This window comes from Podarcis erhardii, assembly GCF_964252035.2.
Source record: "Podarcis erhardii genome assembly, chromosome: 7".
In the NCBI taxonomy this organism is placed as follows: Eukaryota; Metazoa; Chordata; class Lepidosauria; order Squamata; family Lacertidae; genus Podarcis; species Podarcis erhardii.
Window position 1 is genome coordinate 19,436,318 of NC_138511.1, and position 22,155 is coordinate 19,458,472.

A 22,155-nucleotide genomic window follows, 5' to 3' on the forward strand; every position below is an offset into this window, starting at 1 on the left:
ATAGTGGAAAGAGAACCCTCTGAGAAAGCTGTAATTTTAACATTTCCCACGTATACGTTTTATAGTGTGTTCTAAGATTGTGACATTTAGGAGGAATGCCCTAGGAAGTCATTTTGCCTCGGGTGGGGGAGGGAATTTTTTAATCATGTGTTCTTATAATGCTGCAGGAAATCTTAATTGTTTCTTTAAATGCCTCTTTTTATACTCCTAGTAAGATATTTCTGGGGATGTGTGGAGTCCCCACAGACCCAGGGTGGACATTAATCAGCCCTGCTGTGCAATCTGCTGAGACTTGCTGCTTAATTAGAACAGGCACAAAACTATTTGTCACCACTGACAGACGCTCGTGGGTGAAGGAAAAAGTGGGGATAACGCTCAGGACCATCACCCCTTAATGAAACGAGGCTGAAGCTGCCACTGAAAGAGCACAAATTGGTTTGTAAAGTTGGTTGCCCTTTGACTTCCTCCATTCTTCTTCCTTGGGCCTGCAAGGCAGTTTGCTAAATTCAGAGGAGGCCTGGCCAACTTGTTGACCTGCCAAGCCAAGCACGGTCATCACCTATGTATCACAACCCACCAGGAACTTGATAAATCTCCTATTCTGGCCATGATACCTGATGGCTATGTTCTGTCCCCATTGCATCTGAATATCAAGTGGCGGGGAAGAGTGCCATTCTGCTCAGGTCTTGTGGTCTTCCCACAAGTGGCCTCTTTGGCCATTGTGAGGTCTACAGGGGTGCTTGGCCTGAAGGCCCCATTAACCTGAAAGGTAACTTTCAGGGTTTTGTTTTGGGTGAGGCAGCAGCTGTCCCCACGGCAATGTGGTTTGATCTGAAGCTCTTTAAGAAGACCTCATATTTGCAGAACTGTAACCGAAAGACAGAATAGGCTTCCTTAATATCCATTACTAGATTCAGTTTTTCCCCAGGAAATTGCCAACCTTGCTCGCTGCAGTTCTGCCTCAGTCACACAGAGTTTATTAACCAAGGTAGTCTTTATTTACTATGAATGTTGATGGGTTTCTCTCCCGGTTTGGAGAGAAAGAAAGAGAATGCTCAATAAATGCAGAGGATAGCTGCAGAACAATTTAAACGGGTGGGGAAAGAGCTGCTTCCTTGGTCGATTTTTCCTGCCTTAGAGAGCCCCCCTCGTCCCAAGCCAGACCCAGATTGTTCCCTCCAGATGTATGATTTTTAATGACAGGAGCAAATAAATGCAGAAGCTTTTATTCTGGTTCATTCCAGAAATTCAGTGGTCTTCTCTGCCCTCTTTTAACTTGAACCATGATGCTTGTGGTATCATCCAGCAGCAATCACTATATCCATTGACTGGTTGCTGAGTCTTATTACGGCTGCGCATTGCATCTCAACCTCTCTCTGCTTTTCTTCCCCTCCTCCTCTTGGTAGAGTTATGCCCTCGGGAAATTAAAGAGCAATTATTAGGGACTTGTTTGCTCTGTGATGCCATAAGAGGTACTTGAAAGGTAAGCTGATGCATTCACGTGGCGGGCTGTGTGTGTGTGTGTGTGTGTGTGTGTGTGTGTGATTCTTCAGTTCCAGCCCCTTAGATTCCGCAGCACACACTGTTAATCCTGTGTTTACCCAAGGCAAGACTTGAAACATAAACGCACCAGCACAGCTTGTACTGTGTATTTTCCATTTGAGAAACCACCGATAAGGATAAGGAGGTGCAAGAAAGCAAGGCAGGCAACACTTAAAGCCGAGAATTGCTCAAGGTGGAGTAGTTTTATTAAAAAAAAACAACCGCTTGGCCCTGCATTTCATAGTTCCAGGCAGATTACAAGATGCACTTAAAAACAGAAAATGGAGGTGGACAAAAACCAGAAGCCTTTTAGCACCTTAAAGACCAACAAACATTGCACCTGTTTGGAGGATTATAATGTTCTATTTACGCTTTTGTAGGCCGCCTGAAGCAGAGGGGTGGCATTAAAATGTTTCACATCTAATTTAGTCACAGAGAAACGAAGAAGTGAATCCTACACCCTTATCATGAAAAATAGGGGCTGAATTAAGCAAATGTTGCATCTGCTGTAGAACAGCACCCCCTTGGGGAAGGACTACAGCTAGCTGAATAGATTTGATCCCTGGCGCCTCCAGATAGGCTGGAAAATGCATCTGCCTGGAGCAGTGCCTGGGATGTGGGGATGAGTTCCGATACAGTGTTGTGTTTGTGCATGTTTTGACATCTTTAGTGCTGAGCCTTCCCTTGTCCTTGTAGGTCTCAGTCCTAGGTGTTTTATTTTCTTCCTTGATGTGATGCCATTGAGACCAGCAAGGGGTTGTTTGCAAAAGGGCTTTTAAACAGCCCTGCATTGGGCTTTTGCTATGCTTGTGTTCCCATGTGGGGAATTAACCTGCACAGCCAAAACACAATCAAACCTGTTGTCGTTTACCTGTTGAAGTGGCACCAGTTGATTGACAGGTAGACATTGTTTCTTTAAAAAAAGAAAATGGCCTCACTGACTGAATTTCATCCTCTAGCAGGCCACATCCTCTATAATCGAGCACACATCATCATCCTGGATACTGCCTTACCACACATAAGCATAATCTTTCACCACATGAAATACTTGCTCTTTCTGCTTATGAAATGGTATATTGACCAGCAGTGATGATCAGTTGGGTTGTTTTTTTGGGGACGGGGGGGACGGGGACGGAAGTGTTGGAACTTCACCCATTCTTATCTGTCTCTTATTTTAGAGCTCAGAAAATGAGGTTCATTTTTGTCGACGTTGCCACCCTGTGTCACACGGCCATCACTGCATAGTGTGTGACAAGGGCAGCCTATGCCCACTTTTCATGTCACAGGGACCTCATGGGATATGGTAGATGGCACCGAACAGCAAGTCCCGCTCACCTGTAGCAGGGTTCTAAGATTGGGCAATGGCCAAGGTCTCATGGCCGAAATCGCCAGGGCATGTGGGGGATCATTTAGTGCAGGGGAGGTGAATTCCTAACTCCAGTAGATGTTGTTGGATTCCCAACTCCCATCTGCTCCAGCAGCATTTGGAGGACACAAGTTCTCCAGCCCTGATTTAGTGGCATCTGTGAAGCGCTGGGGCTGCATGCTCCATTGCTGACTCCTTGGTCCACCATCCCTACCCATTTCCCCCAAAGCTGCAGAGAGCTCCCAAGTTGGCCCATTAATCACAGCATAAAGGGGAGGGCACTGAGACAGAATCTGAACAAAAGGTAGAACAGAGTCATGATTGGGAGAAATCTTTTGCGGTTGGTAGATGAAGGCCTTTCCCATCACAATGGAAGAGGGCTGGAGAGCATATTCCAATTTGAGTATCAGCCCTTCTGGTCCATGGCGAGATGGCTAGGGTGAAATCGGAACAAAATCACACTTGATGCTGAGGCTTATTCACAAGTGACTTTGATGTATTTCTTGCCTGGGAACACTCAGTCACTGCCATGAAAATATTTTAAAAAGAAAAGAAAAAAAGACTAAAGGTAAGCTGGCTTGACTGGGAGCATATTTTGGAGCTAGAAAAACTGTGCTGAACACAAAGGTTCATTGTGACAATTTTGGTCTCTCTTCGGTCCTGGAACCGGGTGTCAAATCATCCTGTCTTGTCTTGCTAGCCATAGTTGCAGCACAGAGATAGGAAGAAATAGGCAACGAAGGCTCTTTCCATGTGAGATCAGCAAGGAACAAAAATGGCCTTTGCAAGGCTTGTCCATGCCTGTTCCTGTGTTGGCTTGTGGGCAGGAAAAAACAACAACCCATACACTGACACCACTGGCTAATTTGCAAAGCAGCCCTTTTTATAAAGGGCCCTTTTGATCAATGATTGCCGGTGTTAATGTTTCAGTAGGCTATTGATTTCTGCAGCTGCTTTTTGTTCCCTGAATTTATGCACGATGGATGGGCTTTCAGTGGCGTGCACACACTATGCATGTTTGATTAAAGTTCAATTGACTTAGACTCTCCCTTGCAGTGAAGCCGGGAGCTGTTTTGCCTCCCCTGTTTGGAGAGCCAAAGCTTTCTCAGCTTGTCCTTTTGTTTGTGCTCAAGCTCCTGCCACCCAGGCAGTCACCAATATGCTGCTGCTAATCTTCTCCGATTCACTTCACTCCTGCATTTAATTCCTTTGCTAGACATGATAGCCTTTGATAGGAGAGGCCACTAGGAAAGCCTGGGGTGGGATTTGTGTGCCACTGAGCCTGCTGGCAGAGGTTTCTAATGTGTGCATAATGTGTTTGTGTGTATTTAGGGTTTCAGAGATGGATCGAGGGTTTTTCTCACAATTCACAAACTTACGTTTTCAGAGAGGTAATCCTAATAATCATTCATTAAGTGTTTTTATTCTAGATTTTCATGGTGACCTTGCAGGGTGACTTGTTCAGAAATGTGTGTAATACATGCATTTATTACCTTATAACTGTCTCAAGGCAATTTACATAACAGATAATTTTAAAAAGGAAAGGACCCTTGACAGTTAAGTCCAGTTGTGAACGACTCTGGGGTTGCGGCGCTCATCTCACTTTATAGGCCGAGGGAGTCGACGTTTGTCCACAGGCAGTTTTTCTGGGTCATGTGGCCTGCATGACTAAGCCGCTTCTGGCAAAACCAGAGCAGCGCATGGAAACGCCGTTTACCTTCCCACAAGAGCAGTACCTATTTACTTGCTCTTTGACGTTCTTTTGAACTGCTAGGTTGGCAGAGTTGGGACCGAGCAACGGAAGCTCACCCCGTCACAGGGATTCGAACCGCTGACCTTCCAGTCGGCAAGCCCAAGGCTCAGTGGTTTAGACCACAGCGCCACCCGCGTCCCATCAGATAATTAGGCACTGTTAAAAACGCAAAAACAATAATACATTTAAAATAAGACTTGAAAGTTTCAAGTATGTGATAGTCACCCTATGTAGCATGTTCACAAGAACCCTATGGGTTTCAAAGAGTATCACTCTCACAGTTCCCCAAATTTTACATTATCGCCTTGGAAGGTGGTAGACTTTCTTCCACTGGAGATTTTTAACAGAGGTTGGATGGCCATCTGCCAAGGATTCTTTAACTGTGATTGCTGCATTGCAGGGGGTTGGACTAGATGACCCGTGGAGTCCTTTCCAACACTACAGTTCTGTAATTGTAGGTCAGCCTAATCTTCATTAAGGGCTTTTATCTTTCCAGCTTTTGCATGATAATGGGGGGGGGGCGCTTATCCACACATGCACGTAACACATCACTCAATGACATAACACCTGCTGGCAGGTACCTAAAGAATGTGTGAAGGTTGGCATCCTCAGCCCCACTTGTTCCACCTCAGCTTTCCCCAATGTCACATATACAGTCATGGGGCACCAATTGGCAGTGGTGGACTAGGAAAAAGATATTGGTATTGTCCTTGGTAGCGGATGAAAATGTCAGCCCAGCATGCAGCAGGTGTCAGAGAGTCTGTTAGGAAAGGGATTAAAAGTAAAACCTGCTGATACCTTGGAATCTGTGGTGCAACTGTACTTGGAATAAAACAATACAATTATGCAGGGTATGGAGAAAACAGAGAGAACTTTTCCTCCCACCCTCCTAATACCAAAGCTCATTGGGACCATCCAATGAAGGCGGACTGCAGGGAGATTCAGGACAAGCAACAAAAAGTTTTTCACACAGTGAGTGGTTAAACTATGGAATTTGCTACTGCAGAATGTAGTGATAGTACATACAACGTAGACAGCTTTAAATGGGGCCACTAATCATGATAGCTGTGTCTCCACTGTTTGAGACATTATGCCTCTGAATACCAGTTCATGGGTATCACCGATGCAGAGAGTGCTGCTGTCGCACTCAGGGCCTGCTTGTGGGCTTCCCAGAAGCATTTAGTTAGCCATTTTGAGAAGAGTCCTGTTCAGGTGCTCAAAGAACATGCGAGGGCATAAAATGTGTTGTGGGCACAGAGTTACGCGCACTGTTGCCGCCACCAGTATCTCCATCCTCTCTACTTTCCCACGTTGAGCAGGAACATAACATAAGCATTTAAGAGCCTGGCTGCTGTTTTTAAAATATTGTGAGAATACAGGGTGATAAAAGTTGCAGGCTTGTAAGGAATCATGGAGGTGGGGGCTAAACAATAGCGAAATCCACCCCAATCTCTCTCTCCTCCTCCCCAAAATTGCACAGTAACGTGATTGGGGCCAAACTGTGATCTAGATTCATACTCATCGGAGCCATATTTAGGACCATTGTCTCAGGGCACCCATCTCCAGACCATCCCAGATACAGTTAAGTTGTTGGGGGCTTAATCAGGCTGATCTCTGCCCTGCCCCAGCCAACCACCCTGCTTTTGCTGCTTTTCTGCAAATGACGCCCTGAAAATTCCATGATTCAGCTCCTTCAAGAGCTCAGTTGTATGCAGATTTGTTTTACCTTGTGTTCAAGGGCTGCTTGTCAGTAATATCCATACTTTATGTATATAAACATTAAGCATTGTGCTTTTAGATATGAGTGGTATGCCAAGACTGACAGCTTTAAAGGTGGTTGTTTTTTGTGTGTGTGGTTTTTTGCACATTGGTTGGTTACAGTGGACGGTCATCAGCAGGTTTCAAGGATTATCTGGATGCCCTTCTTACATTTTCTAGTTACTGTATTAACATCCATAGTGTCTGCCTCAATTTCACACATTGCCCTGGGGAACATATGTACACAGTGATGCACAGCACAGTAGCCTAGAGACTGACTGGAGGTCTCTGGTTTAGATCTCACCGATGCAACGAACTCACTCTTTAAATCTCAGCCTCAGCATCCCTACCAGCTTACCTTACAGGGTTGTTGTCAGGATCCCAAGTAGATAATGAAGACCTTTGAAAACTTTAAAATGCTTTGCAAATGTATAGCTGCAATATAGGGTTGCATCTAAGTTCAGCTCAGAGTAGACCCATTGAAATTAATATCTCTTAAGTTAGTAATGGAGATTAATTTCAGTGGGTTTACTCTTGAGTAGGACTGACATTGGCTACCACTCACAGTTAGTGTTTGCCTTGCAAAAATGCACAATCTCCAATCTGTAGAATCCCTTGTTCGTAATGCTGTGCCGTACACAGTCTCCATACCTACCTATAAATGTTCATGCCTATTTTCCATTCTGCTTGCTTACGTAGTCACAGCTAGCACACAAACACACACTCATAGGAAACTGAGTCAGACCTCTGATCTATCTAGCTCAGCATTGCCTGCACTGACTGGCAGCGGCTCTCCAGGGTTTCAGGCAGGGGTCTCTCCCAGCCCTACCTGGGGATGTCATTGGGGACAGAACCTGGGACCTTCTACATGCCAAGCAGTTGCTCTGCCACTGAACTGTGGCCCTTCCCCTACACACACACACACACACACACACACACACACACACACTCTCACACACTCCTTTAGGTCAGTAGGTGCCAAGAGTTTATGTAAGACACAGAACAAGGCTGAATTCTTTCCAAAATCAAATGCTTCCCTGTTGTTTATCCACGGCTCCTGGTGTCACATTTCTCGCCTTCCAAAAGCCTGAAGCCATGTTGCCAACCCCTCGCAGGAGCTTTCCAGGTTCACATTTCCACTTAGCGGTACCGCTGCTGGCCTTCTGTCTGTGGCTGGGAGTTTCACTCATGCACAGACCCGCAAGACGTGACCCAGGGAGCATAACAGGTTGAGGTTTATAGGAATTTTTAGATCGCATATAGGTTCAAAGAGGGACCTCTCCCCCGCTGGCGCCTTCTCTTGTGGGCAATTGAGGTGCATTTGTTCTGAGGCTGGCTTTCAAGAGGCTTCCTTAGAACACCTCCCGTTCCCTTTGCAACTTGAAAGAGGCAGCGCCTTTTACCCTTGAGGCAGACAAGCCGCTCGGAAATGATGGGGTTTCAAAGCAAAGCGAAAGGAGATTAAAACCACACACTGCGCTTTAACTTGACATTACATCTGCTAGTTTGAATATCATCTACTCCAGTTTTTGAACGTAAGCCAGCTTCATTACGCTGCGGAATTATCACAGACTTCTCTTGGCATGCGCTTTTACTGCCTAATTATCTTAACGTGGCTGTATATATTCAGATTAGAAAAGAATAGATTGCTTTAATACAGTTTCGGGTGCTGTGGCTGTAGCCTTGTCTTTAATATGTTTTAATCTCAGGTGTGTTCCCCCAGCCACGAGTCTTAGGGTGGCTTATTTTTTAATATCCATATATAGCATAAAGCTGTGTGTTCCTCCCTTTTGTGATGGTAATGCCCTCCAATACCAAACAGTAAAATCTGAGTACCAGCTTGAAAAAGGAAAAGAAGCATGACTACCTTGTATAATATCATTTGGGGCAGGGGCCTATGCCAAGTCTTCTAATTTGCCATCCCAGCCCAAGAAACTAGGCACTGTTCTGCAGAGACTTCCTTGGACGATCAATTTTTTTTAAAATAAAAAAATCTTTATGGTCTTTATTTCACTTCAAATGGCTCTCCAAAGTGGCTTACATAAAACAATGAAATATAATTGCATTAGGGCTGCTTCTTCCACCTCTGACACACCAGTGACATCTAGCTCACAGCTGGTTTTAACTTTGCAGACCCTTCTTTGGTTGACTCTTGTGGTTTTCGGCAGGCTGTAACAACCTTGTGTTCCTTTTACAATATCCTTTGGCAGCATGGTTCTTCCCCATGCAACCTGCCCTCTCCACCGTGCTGGGTTGCTGCCACGCTCGGTCTTGTGTAGAAGCAGCTTGATGTGGAGAGAGCAACCGAAGTGTGCAGATTCCCCTTGCAGAGACAGTGATGCTATTTGCCTCATTTCTCTGTTACCTTAGCAAGAAAGCAGTGATATCATTAGCGCCCACTGGGGACAGGAGTGCTCCGTGGCCACCTGTCCCTTGAAAGCAGCTGTGCTTCAATTCTCCAACACACTCCAGCCACTCCTTTGGGGAAGCAGCATAGCTCGGAGGTGAAGCACCTGCTTCTGCTTGCAGACAGGTACCAGGTTCATTCCCCAACATCTCTAGCCGTGAGGATCAGATATGTGGTTGTGGGAATGGCCTCTCCCTGAAGGAGCTGGTGTCAGCTCCCCTTGGCCCCAGCCGAAAACCAGGCTGGTGAAGGCAATGCAAGATTAAGTGGGGAAATAGTCTGGCCTGGTATAAATCAACTTCTTGGATCATCTGTTTCCCATTTCAGGATTGTGTCCGGCTAAGTTCTAATCCACATTCATTGAAGTCAATGAACCTAAGTTAGTTGTGGCCTTTCATTTCAGTGGGTGTGCTCTAGAGTAGGGCTAGCATCAGATGCAACCCACCGATAAATGAACCCTAAACCCCTGAACCTTTTCTCTTCTCCTGGGTCATTTAAATGTAAGAACTGCCTTGCCAGGTAAGATTAAATCTACTTGCCCATCTCTCTGTTCCCAGAATTGGTGGTCCAGATGTCTCTGGGAAGCCCACATGCTGCTCTGACAAACCTTGTGATTCTTTCTCCTTTTCCAGGGAGAATTGATCACCTTCTATTACTACTGGAAGAAAACCCCCGAAGCGGCCAGTTCCCGGGCTCACCGCAGGCATCGGAGGCAAGCAGTGTTCCGGAGAATTAAAACCCGAACGGCTTCCACTCCAGTGAATGCTCCCTCCAGGCCCCCCTCCAGCGAATTCTGTAAGTAGCAGGCTTAAAAGCAACACATTTGTCTCTTGTTTAGATGCATGGGGCTAAAACAGAAGGTAATGGCTCTTTGCCTATGACCGAACGTAGCCGGGAAAATGGAGTTCAAGCCCTCAGCTGCGCTCGCCCTCTCAGTTCATTATCCCTGCGGATGCGCAGGTGCCTGGGATCAGCAAGTGATTGGTTTTGTGCTGCGCGGGAGGAAGCTCAGGCAATAAGCTGCTGGGGAAATAATAGGTGAAGCTTCACCTTGGCTATCGAGGCGATTATGTTTGCCCCGATTTGCATGGGAACGTTGCACTTAACTCCAGTTCTATCATTTGCAACATAGAACAAAGGCCCCACGTGCAGAACCCCAGAGAATCAGCCACAGTCTATGTGGCACGGACATGCAAATGCATTGCTCCTGCAGAACAGCCACTTCTACAGGTGCCACGTAACTCCCGTTTCCCCTAACCCCCCAGTCAGTATAGTCAGTGGTCAGGGATGATGGGAGTTGTGGTTCAGCGACATTTGGAGAGCCACAAGTTCCTCACTCCTGTGTATTTGTTGAAAATGGGGAAACACTTTGTGCATCTGATCAAAGCTTCTTTTGTGGCATAAAAAATCCCTTAGCTCTTTCTTTCTTTCTTTTAATAAAAATTATACACTGCTTGACTATTAAAAAAACCCCTCAGAGTGGAGTAAAACAATAAAATTATAGGCAAAAACAACTATTTGAAGCATTCAAAAGATTAAAATTGGTGGCAGATTAAAACATTCATCGATATTCTACATAGCTGGGTAGCCTCATCTAACAAAAATGCATTTAGGAGGCACCAAGGAGAGTGCAGCAAAGACGCCTGTCTGCTGTCAATAGGCAGGGAGTTCCAAAGTGTAGGTGCTGCCACGTAAAAATACCTATTCCTTATAATTGCAGAACAGGTATTCCAACAGCCTATTGTGGGGAAACGCAGGTTCTCCAAGTGTGGTTTAGAGATAAAATGTCTGAGCAGGGATGAAGAACCTGTGGCCCTCCAGTTGTCTCTAGATTACAGCTCCCCTATTCTCTGACCACTGATCCTGCTGGCTGGGGAGGATGGGAGTTGGGAGTGAAGCATCATTGCTTGATTCAACTTTGCATCAGCTTATTTATCTGGTTCCATCTGTGCAGGGTGCGGGTAAGGCCGTTCCCTGCCTCAACGGGATCTTACAGTCTTGAATAGACACACGGTCTGTTTTGCAGCCTAAAATGGTCATCCTCCTTGGCCATGAGCCATGCTGGCTGGGGCCGATGGGAGTTGGAATCCAAAAACATCTGGGAGGGCGGCCGGTTCAACCATCCCTGCATTAGGTTGGGCCAGAAAAGTTCACTGCTTATCTCTGCCCTCCCTTAAATATCTGTCTGCCAACTTGGGCTAACACTGTACACATGAAGCAGGCTCCAGCCTATTAAAAGCGCTTCTATAACAAATCTGTTAGTCGTGAAGCTGCCCTCACGTCTCTTTCCTTCCAGTTTTTAATTTTTTCTTTTTAATGGATGGTTCTGCTGCTGCTGCAACAAGATGCCACAGGAGGAGCAACGCCAAAGGAGGGGGAACTTCCTGACTCTTAAGTTATTTGCTCTACCCTTCTCTTCTCTCTTCCCTCCCTCCTTTCTGTGCACTTAGTGGATCTGAGTTCAGCCAGTGAAGATGACTTTGACAGCGAGGACAGCGAGCAAGAGTTGAAAGGCTACGCCTGCCGCCACTGCTTCACCACCAGTACGCACCTTTGCATGGGCATGGGGCTGAGGGCGGGGACTCTTTTTCCAGCCTGAGGGCCACATTCCGGTGGTGGGTGAGCCAGAGGCAAAGCGGGGAAGAGCGACAGAGGTGGCTCTTTATCATTGCACAGTAGAAGCCAGAGATTTCTACATGCACATCTCTCCATGCGGGCAGGCGAGAGGCATGAGAATTCTGAGGACCCAGGCAGAATCGCTCAAAGAGGGTGTGGCATAGGGCTGTTGAGGAATGAAGCCTGGGAGCAGGGGGGGTGGCCTGGGGGGAAAGACCTGAGGGCCAAATAGAGAGGTCTGGAGGGCCGCATTTGGGGCCTGGGCCTGAAGTTTCCGACCATTGATATATTGTTCTCTTCTGTCTGCCAGAGTGCCCACTGTAACTCAAGGGCTTCTCGGAGTCAGGGATGTTTTCTTAGGCCCCTTGTACCATTGTTGCAAGTGTAGCAGAAGCCCTTGTCATCCTTAGGTGAGCTTGTCTAAGAAGCTGTACCTTGAGCCGCCAGGATTAGAAAGGAGGGCTGCAACCTCCCCTTTCGGATTGTCTGCCTTACCCCCCGCAACCCGGGGAGGTTTTGCCTTTGTGAACGACTAGGAAACTGTCTGCAAGTGAACTAGGAAGGGGAAACTGTCACCTGCTTTGTGAAGATTCTTCATCATTCTTTCATCACCCGTATAAGTCAACCCAGAAGTAATATCCCTGTAGCGCAGTTTGAAGGAGCATATAAGTATACGTTAGTTACCTGCTTTGCACAGCTTGTGTCTCATAATGCTAACACACTCTGTCCCCTCCCCAACAACAGCCTCCAAGGACTGGCACCACGGCGGGCGGGAGAACATCTTGCTGTGCACTGACTGCCGCATCCACTTCAAGAAGTACGGGGAGCTTCCCCCCATCGAGAAGCCGGTGGACCCGCCACCCTTTATGTTCAAGCCTGTCAAAGACGAAGATGATGGGCTCAGCGGGAAGCATAGCATGAGGACAAGGCGGAGTCGAGGCTCGGTAAGCTGCCTGAGACCTGCCCTGCAACCTCGCTACCAAGCTGTAGGCAAAGTAACAGCTTCTGGGCCTGAGCACTGTTAAGTCCTGAATCAGAGTACCAGATATCCTCTACACACACCCTGTGATACACCACCTCTCTCTCTCTTGCTCTCTCTGACGGCTAATCTTAGAGGTAGGTCTTAATGGAGCACAGTAAAGAGGCTGTGTCTTGCCAAGAGGCTCTCTTCCCAGTGCTGACCGTCAGTGATTTGTTGAGGCAGCCCTCCCACCTAAGGGGAAAGGAATGTAGAGAGATGAATCATACACATAAACCTGCCTTTACCAAGTCAGGCTAGTGTTCTATCTAGCACAACGTTGTTCTTGTGGACAGCAACTCTCCAGAAGAGATGCTGAAGCTGGGCCTTCTGAACACAAAGCTGATGATCTACCACTAAACTGTGGCCCTTTCCTTAAGACCTAGGAACACAGGAAGCTGTGTTATACTGAGTCTGGTCCATTGGTGCGTCTAGCTCAGAAATGCCTGGCACTGGTTCTTCGGGGTTTCAGTTTGGAGTCTCTCAGCCCTCTCTAGGAGATGCTGAAGATTCAACCTGGGATGTCCAGAATGTAGAGCAGAGGCTGTAACCACTGAGCTGCCAGGATTCCTCTTTGTGTAGCACCCATGAGCAGTTTCAGAGAAGCTGCCAAATTTTACTGCTTGGTGTGTTTGTGGGTTTGGAACCACTTCGAGGATCTGTACATCGACCAACTTACCCCTGCAAGCAAAACAGGCAGGCTTCCCTTCCCAACGCCATCAGAGGCAGAGGAAGGTGGAATAATGTTTTAGGTGCAGCTTCTCATTAGCACTGACTGGTTGGGGTTGTTGGCCGCTGAGCTTCCTCTTTGCTTACGTCTAAGCACCCCCCCTTTTTGTCGCATCAAGATACCTGCCAAACACCTTGTCAGGTTCCACTGTCGGCTCCTTGATTTGGCTTCATCTTCTTTCTTTATTTCTTTTATCTTCCTTTTAATGATCTCTTGTTATCCAGACATATGCTAAATTAGGAAGGGAGCAGATGAAACACTGCTAATTGTTGCTGCATAATCTTCCCCAGTTGTTTCAGGAAAACCCTGGGCTGCCCCCAAGCCCTTCTCCCCAACCTCCGAGACCAGCTCTCTTGTATTGTGTCTCTGTATTTTTAAAAACCTTTATTATACCAATTATTTATATAAGATGGAATAATAATAACAATAATAATATTTTTACAATACTTTTAAAGGCTGTGATATTATTATTATTATTATTATTATTATTATTATTATTATTATTATTTATTACTATTATTATTTCAGTGTATTTTTAAAACTTAGATTGCATGAATTCTTTTTTCATAAGAAGATGAAGATGATGATTCCAATTCATTAGTCACTTGCCGCATTAGGAGACTTCAAGTGACTGAGATATTTTTTTAAGAGCACAAAGTTCAACATAAAATCATGGGGTGTGGGAGATACTGCATTACATTAAAATCCATACAATAAACTTGTAAAGCACACCCAATAAAACAGCAGCCAAAGCATATCATCCATAGGCAGGAAAATAAATCTTCAACATGCACGATGGAATGAATGGGTCACAGCTCAGAGAAAGGCTGAAAAAACATGGGCAAGCTATTAAAATCTGAGAAGCAAGGCGGGTGCCCATCCTCTGGCTGCATCCACATATCACAAGAAATACAGAGCAAGGCGGCCTTGTGTTACTGGTCCAGGTTTTTGTTGAGCTGCCCAGTTTCCATCAGGAAATACAATACAATAATACAATAATTCAGTGCAAAAGGTTTTACTCTGTGCAGAGTTTGCTGCTCTCAGGGAAGAAAAGGAGAGTCAGAACAGATCAGCTTCATTAGCTTATGAATACATAACCTGCCAGTGGTTACCCCATGAGTAAACATACTAGGTGTACGTGATTAGCTTGATCATTGTGCTTCCTCTCTTCCTTTGCGGCCTGGAGCATCAAAAACAATGGGGTGTCCCTCTTGCATTTTGCCCCACTCTGAGGGGAGAACACCAGTGGCCTTGTGCTTTCAGCCCTCCAAAGCTGAAATCGAAAGAGAAGAATTGACGGGGGCTGTAGAGCAGTGTCCTGTTTTCCTGCCGGTGATACTTAGGATAATAAGGGAGCCTTTGCCAACAGAGGCCCTCTAGATGAGTCCCATCCCCAGCTAGCTGGGGTGATGAGAATCATAATCCAAAGCATCTGCAGGGCCCACATCTGGGATGGGGTCTGGGGGAGCACAAAGGAGTTGACTTTGTGTTCTGAGAATTGGATCCAGACCCAGCTGGTCCTACTTTGGCCCCAGAGAAATCCATGGCACTTAAGCTGTTAGTGACTAACTTGCCCACTAACTTAGCTTGGACCCATCTCTGAGAGTTCCTTGGTGTGAAAACCATCCAGTACCACTAAAAGGAAGGGTGATTGACCAAAGATGGCATCCATGAGGAAATGCAATGGGTGAGAGGCTAAAGTTCTGTAGGATACCCAGAGGCAGCCTTTGTCATGCTTCCTGTCCTTCTCTTTAAACCAGCAGATGTCGACACTACGCAGCGGTCGCAAAAAGCAGCCAACCAGCCCTGATGGTAGAGCCTCCCCCATCAACGAAGACATCCGGTCCAGCGGCCGCAACTCCCCCAGCGCTGCCAGCACTTCAAGCAATGACAGCAAGGCGGATTCGGTGAAGAAGTCCACCAAGGTGAGTTTGGGCTCTTCCTGTGGATGTTCTCCGGTCCATTTCCTGGTAACTCGTCGGAGAAGAGTTCAGGCCAAGACTTGGCAGGTGGGTGGCATCAACATCCAAGCTAGAACTTTCCCCGCAGCGTCTAATGCTGTATCCCAGGTGTGGAGAACCAGGGGCTTCTCCAGATGTTGATGAACTTCAACTCCTGTCAGCCCAAGCAAGCATGGTCAATGGCCAGAGGGACAATGGGAACTGCAGCTCAGCAGTAACTGGAAGGCTAAAGGTCCCCACACACTTGCTAACATCCCCTACAGTGGTTTGTTTTTTAAAAAAAACATTTTAAGGAAAGCTTTCCCCCATTCTGCTGAGGAACCCCTGCTGTTTCAATACAGAATTCCTAAATGTGGCTGGTCACACGTGTGTGTTTAAGGTAAAGGTAAAGGGACCCCTGACCATTAGGTCCAGTCGTGGCCGACTCTGAGGTTTCAGCACTCAACTCGCTTTATTGGCCGAGGGAGCCAGTGTACAGCTTCCGGGTCATGTGGCCAGCACGTCTAAGCCGCTTCTGGCGAACCAGAGCAGCGCACGGAAACGCCGTTTACCTTCCCGCCGGAGCGGTACCTGTTTATCTACTTGCACTTTGATGTGCTTTCGAACTGCTAGGTTGGCAGGAGCAGGGACCGAGCAATGGGAGCTCACCCCGTCACGGGGATTTGAACTGCCAGCCTTCCGATCGGCACGCCCTAGGCTCTGTGGTTTAACCCACAGCGCCACCCTTGTGTGTTTAAGACCCTTCCTCAAATCTCATGGGCACGTCCTAGGGCAGTCCCCTGAGACTGCATTTGGTCTCCTTGTGGAATCCCCAAACAGGCTTCCAAAGAGCCCCAGAATTCACACGGGGCTGCTTTGAAAAGCAACAGCATGGGCGGTTGACTCCTACACCGTTAATTTTCCCCATCCTGCTGTGCAAGAAATATAACCTGTTCTGTTGTCATCCATATGAAGCTCTTTGCAGGCAGGCTACAAGAACTCCCATTTGTTCTCCTGTCGCTTTCCCCTAATAACGCCACTCCTTTCCCGTCAGCAGCAGAAGATAAAAGAGGAGGCATCATCTCCTCTCAAGAGTTCCAAGAGACAGAGAGAAAAGGCAGCATCTGACACTGAGGAGCCCGACCGAATCAACGCCAAGAAAACCAAAACACAGGTAGGTCTCAGTTAGAGCAGCCTGTGCCAATCTGCCTTCCTCCAGATGTTTTGGGCTGCAACTCCCGTCAGCCCCCAGCCATCACATGGCAAAAGATGTGTTTGAGAGACCCTGACTTGCATGTGCCTCTCTTTTTGTGGGCCCAGCTGGCTCTGGATGACATAGACCAGGCTTCCTCAACCTCAGCCTTCCAGATGTTTTGAGACTAGAATCCCCATCATCCCTGACCACTGGTCCTGCTAACTAGGGATCATGGGAGTTGTAGGCCAAAAACATCTGGAGGGCTGAGGTTGAGGAAGCCTGACATAGACCTTTGGGGCAAGGCCTTTGGTAAGGTAGATTTTAAACCATCATTGTGTCCAGCCAGCAATCCCTCTCTGCTAGGGCAGTGTTTCCCAACCGGTGTTCCGCGGCACACTAGTGTGCCGCGAGACGTTGCCTGGTGTGCCGTGGGAGGGCACACTCATTGAAATTAGAATTAGACTTTTGCCCCCCGCCCGCCTTCAGAAGAGGTCCAGGACCTCTTTGCTCCCCCCTGCCTGCCTTCCCGGGAGAGCGGAGAAACGCAGCGTGTTTCTCCGCTGTCCCGGACAGCTTTTGAAGGCAGGCAGAGGGGAGCAAAGACTTTCGCCCCCTGCCCGCCTTCAGAAGAGGTCCAGGGCCTCTTCTGAAGGCGGGCGGGGGGCAAAGGTCTTTGCTCCCCCGTGCCTGCCTTCCCGGGAGAGCGGAAAGTCTTTGCTCCCCCCCTTCAAAAGCCGTCCGGGACAGAGGAGAAACGTGCTGCGTTTCTACGCTCTCCCGGGAAGGCAGGCAGGGGGAGCAAAGACTTTTGCCCCCCGCCAGCCTTCAGAAGAGGTCCTGGACCTCTTCTGAAGGCGGGCGGGGGGCGAAAGTCTTTGCTCCCCCCGCCTGCCTTCAAAAGCCGTCCAGGACAGCGGAGAAACACGCTGCTTTTCTCCGCTCTCCCGGGAAGGCAGGCAGGGGGGGAGCAAGGACTTTTGCCCCCCGCCCGCCTTCAGAAGAGGTCCTGGACCTCTTCTGAATGCGGGCGGGGGGCAAAAGTCTTTGCTCCCCCCGCCTGCCTTCAAAAGCCGTCCAGGACAGCGGAGAAACACGCTGCTTTTCTCCGCTCTCCCGGGAAGGCAGGCAGGGGGGGAGCAAGGACTTTTGCCCCCCGCCCGCCTTCAGAAGAGGTCCTGGACCTCTTCTGAATGCGGGCGGGGGGCGAAAGTCTTTGCTCCCCTCTGCCTGCCTTCAAAAGCTGTCCGGGACAGCGGAGAAACACGCTGCGTTTCTCCGCTCTCCCGGGAAGGCAGGCAGGGGGGGAGCAAAGAGGTCCTGGACCTCTTCTGAAGGCGGGCGGGGGAACAAAAGTCTTTGCTCCCCCCGCCTGCCTTCAAAAGCCGTCCAGGATAGCGGGAAGCGCTTCCCTGCTATCCCGGACTGCTTTTAAAATGCTGGCGGTGGGGAGCAAAGCCTTTCGGCCCCCGCCGGCCTTCCTGGACCTCTTCTGAAGGCCGGAGGGGGGGGAAGGCTTTGCTCCCCACCGCCAGCATTTAAAAGAGGTCCCTGGAGATTTCCCTATAGGCTTTCTTCTTGCGAAGCAAGCCCATAGGGAAATTCATCTTGCGAAGTGCCTCAAAAAACGGAAAACCCTTTCGTCTTGCGGGTTTTCAGTCTTGCGAGGCATTCGTCTTGCGGGGCACCACTGTATATATAGTCAATATAGGCACAGCGTTAATTTTTTAAACATTTTCTAATGGTGGTGTGCCTCGAGATTTTTTTCATGAAACAAGTGTGCCTTTGCCCAAAAAAGGTTGGGAAACACTGTGCTAGGGAGCAGTGCCAGGAAAAGGACTGTTGTCTTAATGTCCCACTTGTGGGCTTCCCAGAGGCATCCTTGTTAGCAGGTGGTGGACTAGATTGGCCTTTTGCTCCAGCAGGGCCCTTATTTACTTGAAAGATTAAAAAAAAAATTGAGACCCAAGGGTTCCAACATTGGGTCATTCGTTTGAGCACCATTTTGGGCAAAGGTTTCCTGCATGGCCGGGGGTTGGATTAGATGCCCCGCATGGTCCCTTCCAGTTCAATGATTGCTGTGATTAAGGGTGGCAGAGTGGGAAGCAGGCAAATATGATCCACAAGTTATTGTGTGGGGGCCACCCTGGGGAGCACATGTTGCTGTGCAGCTCCTTACTTTTCAGTGGGGCTTGCCACACAGGAAAACTATGCAGTGAGACCATATACCAATTTAGAATTTCTACAGTAGGAACAAGTGCCTTGGGCTTGGCCTGAATGCCCCCTTTTGTCTACTCCCAACCTGGCTGGTGATATAGGAAACTGCATTATACTAAGTCAGATGATTGGCCCATATAGCTGAGTGTTGTCTACACTCTGGTTCTGTGACTCTGCTACAGCCCTTCCCACACAGACAGCATTTGGGAAGCCACTCAGTGTCCATAAGCCACACCCTTTTTAACACGGAGGTTTCCTCCATGCTTTTTGTCCACAGGAGATCAGCCGGCCCAACTCCCCGTCCGAAGGCGAGGGGGAGAGCTCTGACAGCCGCAGCGTGAATGACGAGGGCAGCAGTGACCCGAAGGACATCGACCAGGACAACCGGAGCACCTCGCCCAGCATCCCCAGCCCCCAGGACAATGAGAGCGACTCGGATTCGTCCGCCCAGCAGCAAGTCTTGCAGGCGTCCAATGGCCTGGCCCAGCCCACACCCGCCTCCATCCCTGTCTCAGCGCAGCTGCCACTGCCAGCCACCTCTGGCCTCTCCTCTTCAGTGCCTCCCCACATCTCCCCATCTGTCTCCCAGTCAGGTAGCAGCCAGCCTCAGGCCCCGGTGCCCCCCCACTCTCACATCCAGCAGGCCCCTTCGCTGCACCCACAGAGGCTGCCGTCTCCTCACCCGCCGCTGCAGCCCCTGACTGTGCCCTCCAGCCAGCCCCAGCCTCCCGCCGTCCCCCAGCCCCACCCCCAGCCTCCGCTCCACAGCCAGATCCAGCCCCTCCCTCACAACCTCCAGGCGCAGCCGCTCCTGCCTCACCCGGTTCCCGCCCAACCGTTCCCCCTCGCGCCGCAGCCTCCCCCGCTGCCTTCGTCCTCTTCTCAGTCTCAGGTCTCCCTGCAGCCCCAGGCTGTGCCCCACCCCCACGCAGCACTCCAAGTCCCATCGGTGCAGCCCCCCTTGCAGGCGCCGTCTCCGCTGCAGCAGCAGCCCCCGCCGCCACGAGAGCAGCCCCTCCTCCCGGCCCCTCTGACCATGCCCCACATCAAGCCGCCTCCCACCACCCCCATCCCTCAGCTCCCCATGCCGCCGTCCCACAAGCATCTCGCAGGGCCCTCGCCGTTCTCCATGAACTCCAACCTCCCGCCACCGCCAGCCTTGAAGCCGCTCAGCTCCCTCTCCACGCACCACCCGCCCTCCGCCCACCCTCCTCCCTTGCAGCTGATGCCCCAGAGCCAGCCGCTGCAGCCTTCCCCGGCGCAGCCCCCTGTCCTGACGCAAAGCCAGGGCCTCCCTCCCTCTGCCAGCCACTCCTCCTCCAGCCTCCACCAGGTCCCTCCCCAGCCCCCTTTCCCCCAGCACCCGTTTGTCCCCGGGGGGCCGCCACCCATCACGCCTCCTTCCTGCCCGTCGACCTCCACGCCGCCTTCCGTGCCCAGCGCCCCTCCTCAGGCAACGGGCTCCACGTCGACAGCCTGCGCTGGGAACGTCCCCGTGGTGACGCCCTGCACGATGCCACCCATCCAGATCAAGGAAGAGGCTCCGGATGAGGCGGAGGAGCCGGAAAGCCCACCTCCCCCGCCCCGGAGCCCATCGCCAGCGCCGACAGTAGTGGACACGCCAAGCCACGCCAGCGAGTCAGCCAGGTAAGGGAGGGCGTGGGCAGCTTTGGGGAAACTGCCACCTGTATAAAAGTTAGCGGGGCTTTTTCCCACCTCTGCCCATTCATAACACCCTCACTACCACCACATTGAATGATGGTTTGGTGATTTGAACATCCGCAGTTGTGGATCAGGCGGCCTTCTTAGGAGAGCTTGGGATCCCCTTAAAACTGGTGCACCCAATAATGCTGCCCTGCAGGTACCATTGGCCTCGCAGCTTCCAGCATTCCTAATGGTTGTTCATTCATGCTTGGGGTGAGAGGAATTGGAACTGCAGGGCACCACGTTGGCTACCCCTGCCTTAAAGGGGCTCTCTGAGGGCCAGGATCACAGGAAAATTGCTAAAATGGCAGCGTCATCACACAGATTCTCTTCTCTCCTCCCCATCCTAGCCATAAGGGTCTTCTAAAAGCTCCCCAGGTTGCTACAACATGAAAACTATAAAAAGGTGCATGGAAAATTTGTGAGATACGAGCCAGGGATGTACAGCATTTTGAGGCTGTAGAACACCTCTTTAGATCCTGTTTTACTTCTACATAAGGAAAACTCAAGAGCATTAAAAAGAATGTTCTCTTGAAAGATTGCACAGCACAAAGCATATTGCGATATTGATTTGTCCTCTTGGATTAATTATTTTTGTGTGTGTGTGTACAGTATACATGTATATAAAAAACTTACTTTGATTCTCTGGGTTGGGTAGTATTCCTCTCCTGGATGGTTTTGTAATCATTTATTTTCCCAACATCTGTTGATTTACCAGTTTTACCAGAGTCCCCCCCCCCCCCGCAATATGTTGCACAAGGAAACTTCTTCCTGGCTGTTGGGGTGGGGGGTGGATCTCATTCCGCCTCCTACTTCTCAAAATGCTTATGGTTGCTTTGTGTCCCCTGTTCCCTGCACCCCACCCCACCCGGTTTCTTTGCTGCCAGGTTTTACAAGCACCTGGACCGCGGCTACAACTCCTGCGCGAGGACAGACCTGTACTTCACGCCGCTGGCAGGTTCCAAGCTAGCCAAGAAGCGCGAGGAGGCCATTGAGAAGGCCAAGAGGGAGGCGGAGCAGAAGGCAAGAGAAGAGAGGGAGCGGGAGAAAGAGAAGGAAAAGGAGAGGGAGAGAGAGCGTGAGCGTGAGAGAGAAGCTGAAAGAGCGGCGGTAGGTTTGTCTGTCTGTCAAGCCATGAGGGGGTGATCCAGGCGGGTCTCGAGCCCAACGGAGGCTGCGGTTGCATGATGTCCGGTTGCATTTCCACGGGCCTGGCATGTGAGGGTTTTCGCTGCTCCCCTGTGACCTTGAGAGGGGGCAGGTCCTTCCTCCTCCCTTGCTCTGAATTAAGGATTTCCTCTTTTCCCCTTCACCTCCACTTCAGAACGCATGATTCAGATGGTTATTTGGCATGCAAAAAGAGGCTGGCAGAGGACAGGTGCCCTGAATTAGCATTGTGTGGACTTGGTTGGGGACCACCTTTGATCCTGCAATGGAAGCTTGGGTGCTCACCCCTACCTTCATTGTCAGAGGAAGTATACACCTCTGAATTCCATATACTAGGAATCCCAGTTGGGAAGAGTGCTGCTTCTGCTGCTGCACTCAAGTTCTGCTTTGGGGGCTTCCCATTAGGTCATTGGGGTGGCCAGTTGTCAGAAGAGGATGCTGGGCTAGATTGTCCTTTGGCCTGATCCAGCAGCCACTCTTCTTGTGCTCTTAATTCCATAGTCAAAGAGGAGCTTTGGCTATAAAAATCCTGGAACTTCAGCAGCTGGATAAATTTTGTTCCAGGGGTCGGGGGGGGGGGGCAAGCTGAGGACTATTCAGACAGTGCAGAATGACAACTCACAGTCAAGAATGTCAGGATTTGTCATCCAATTACACCTGGAGGGTTGCAGCCTCCCCAACACTTGCAAATGATCAAAACTTCTTTTCTGAGTGCCTCTGAAAATCCTTACCTTCCTCCCATAAA

At 49.4% G+C, this 22,155-nt stretch overlaps 1 protein-coding gene across 20 annotated transcripts in view; it reads left to right on the plus strand.

The window, feature by feature from the left end:
• The window catches only part of RERE (arginine-glutamic acid dipeptide repeats), a 344,648-nt gene that overhangs the window by 307,312 nt on the left and 15,181 nt on the right, over positions 1-22,155 (plus strand). For 12 of the 20 annotated variants that reach the window (XM_081870748.1, XM_081870737.1, XM_081870756.1 and 9 more), the window contains 7 exons: positions 9,459-9,621; positions 11,277-11,369; positions 12,187-12,386; positions 14,951-15,115; positions 16,185-16,304; positions 18,817-20,186; positions 21,131-21,353. In XM_081870748.1, coding sequence (XP_081726874.1) covers positions 9,459-9,621; positions 11,277-11,369; positions 12,187-12,386; positions 14,951-15,115; positions 16,185-16,304; positions 18,817-20,186; positions 21,131-21,353 — 2,334 coding nt within the window. The remainder of the gene's footprint in view (positions 1-9,458; positions 9,622-11,276; positions 11,370-12,186; positions 12,387-14,950; positions 15,116-16,184; positions 16,305-18,816; positions 20,187-21,130; positions 21,354-22,155) is intronic. The other 8 variants (XM_081870755.1, XM_081870740.1, XM_081870746.1 and 5 more) reach the window with 3 other exon arrangements.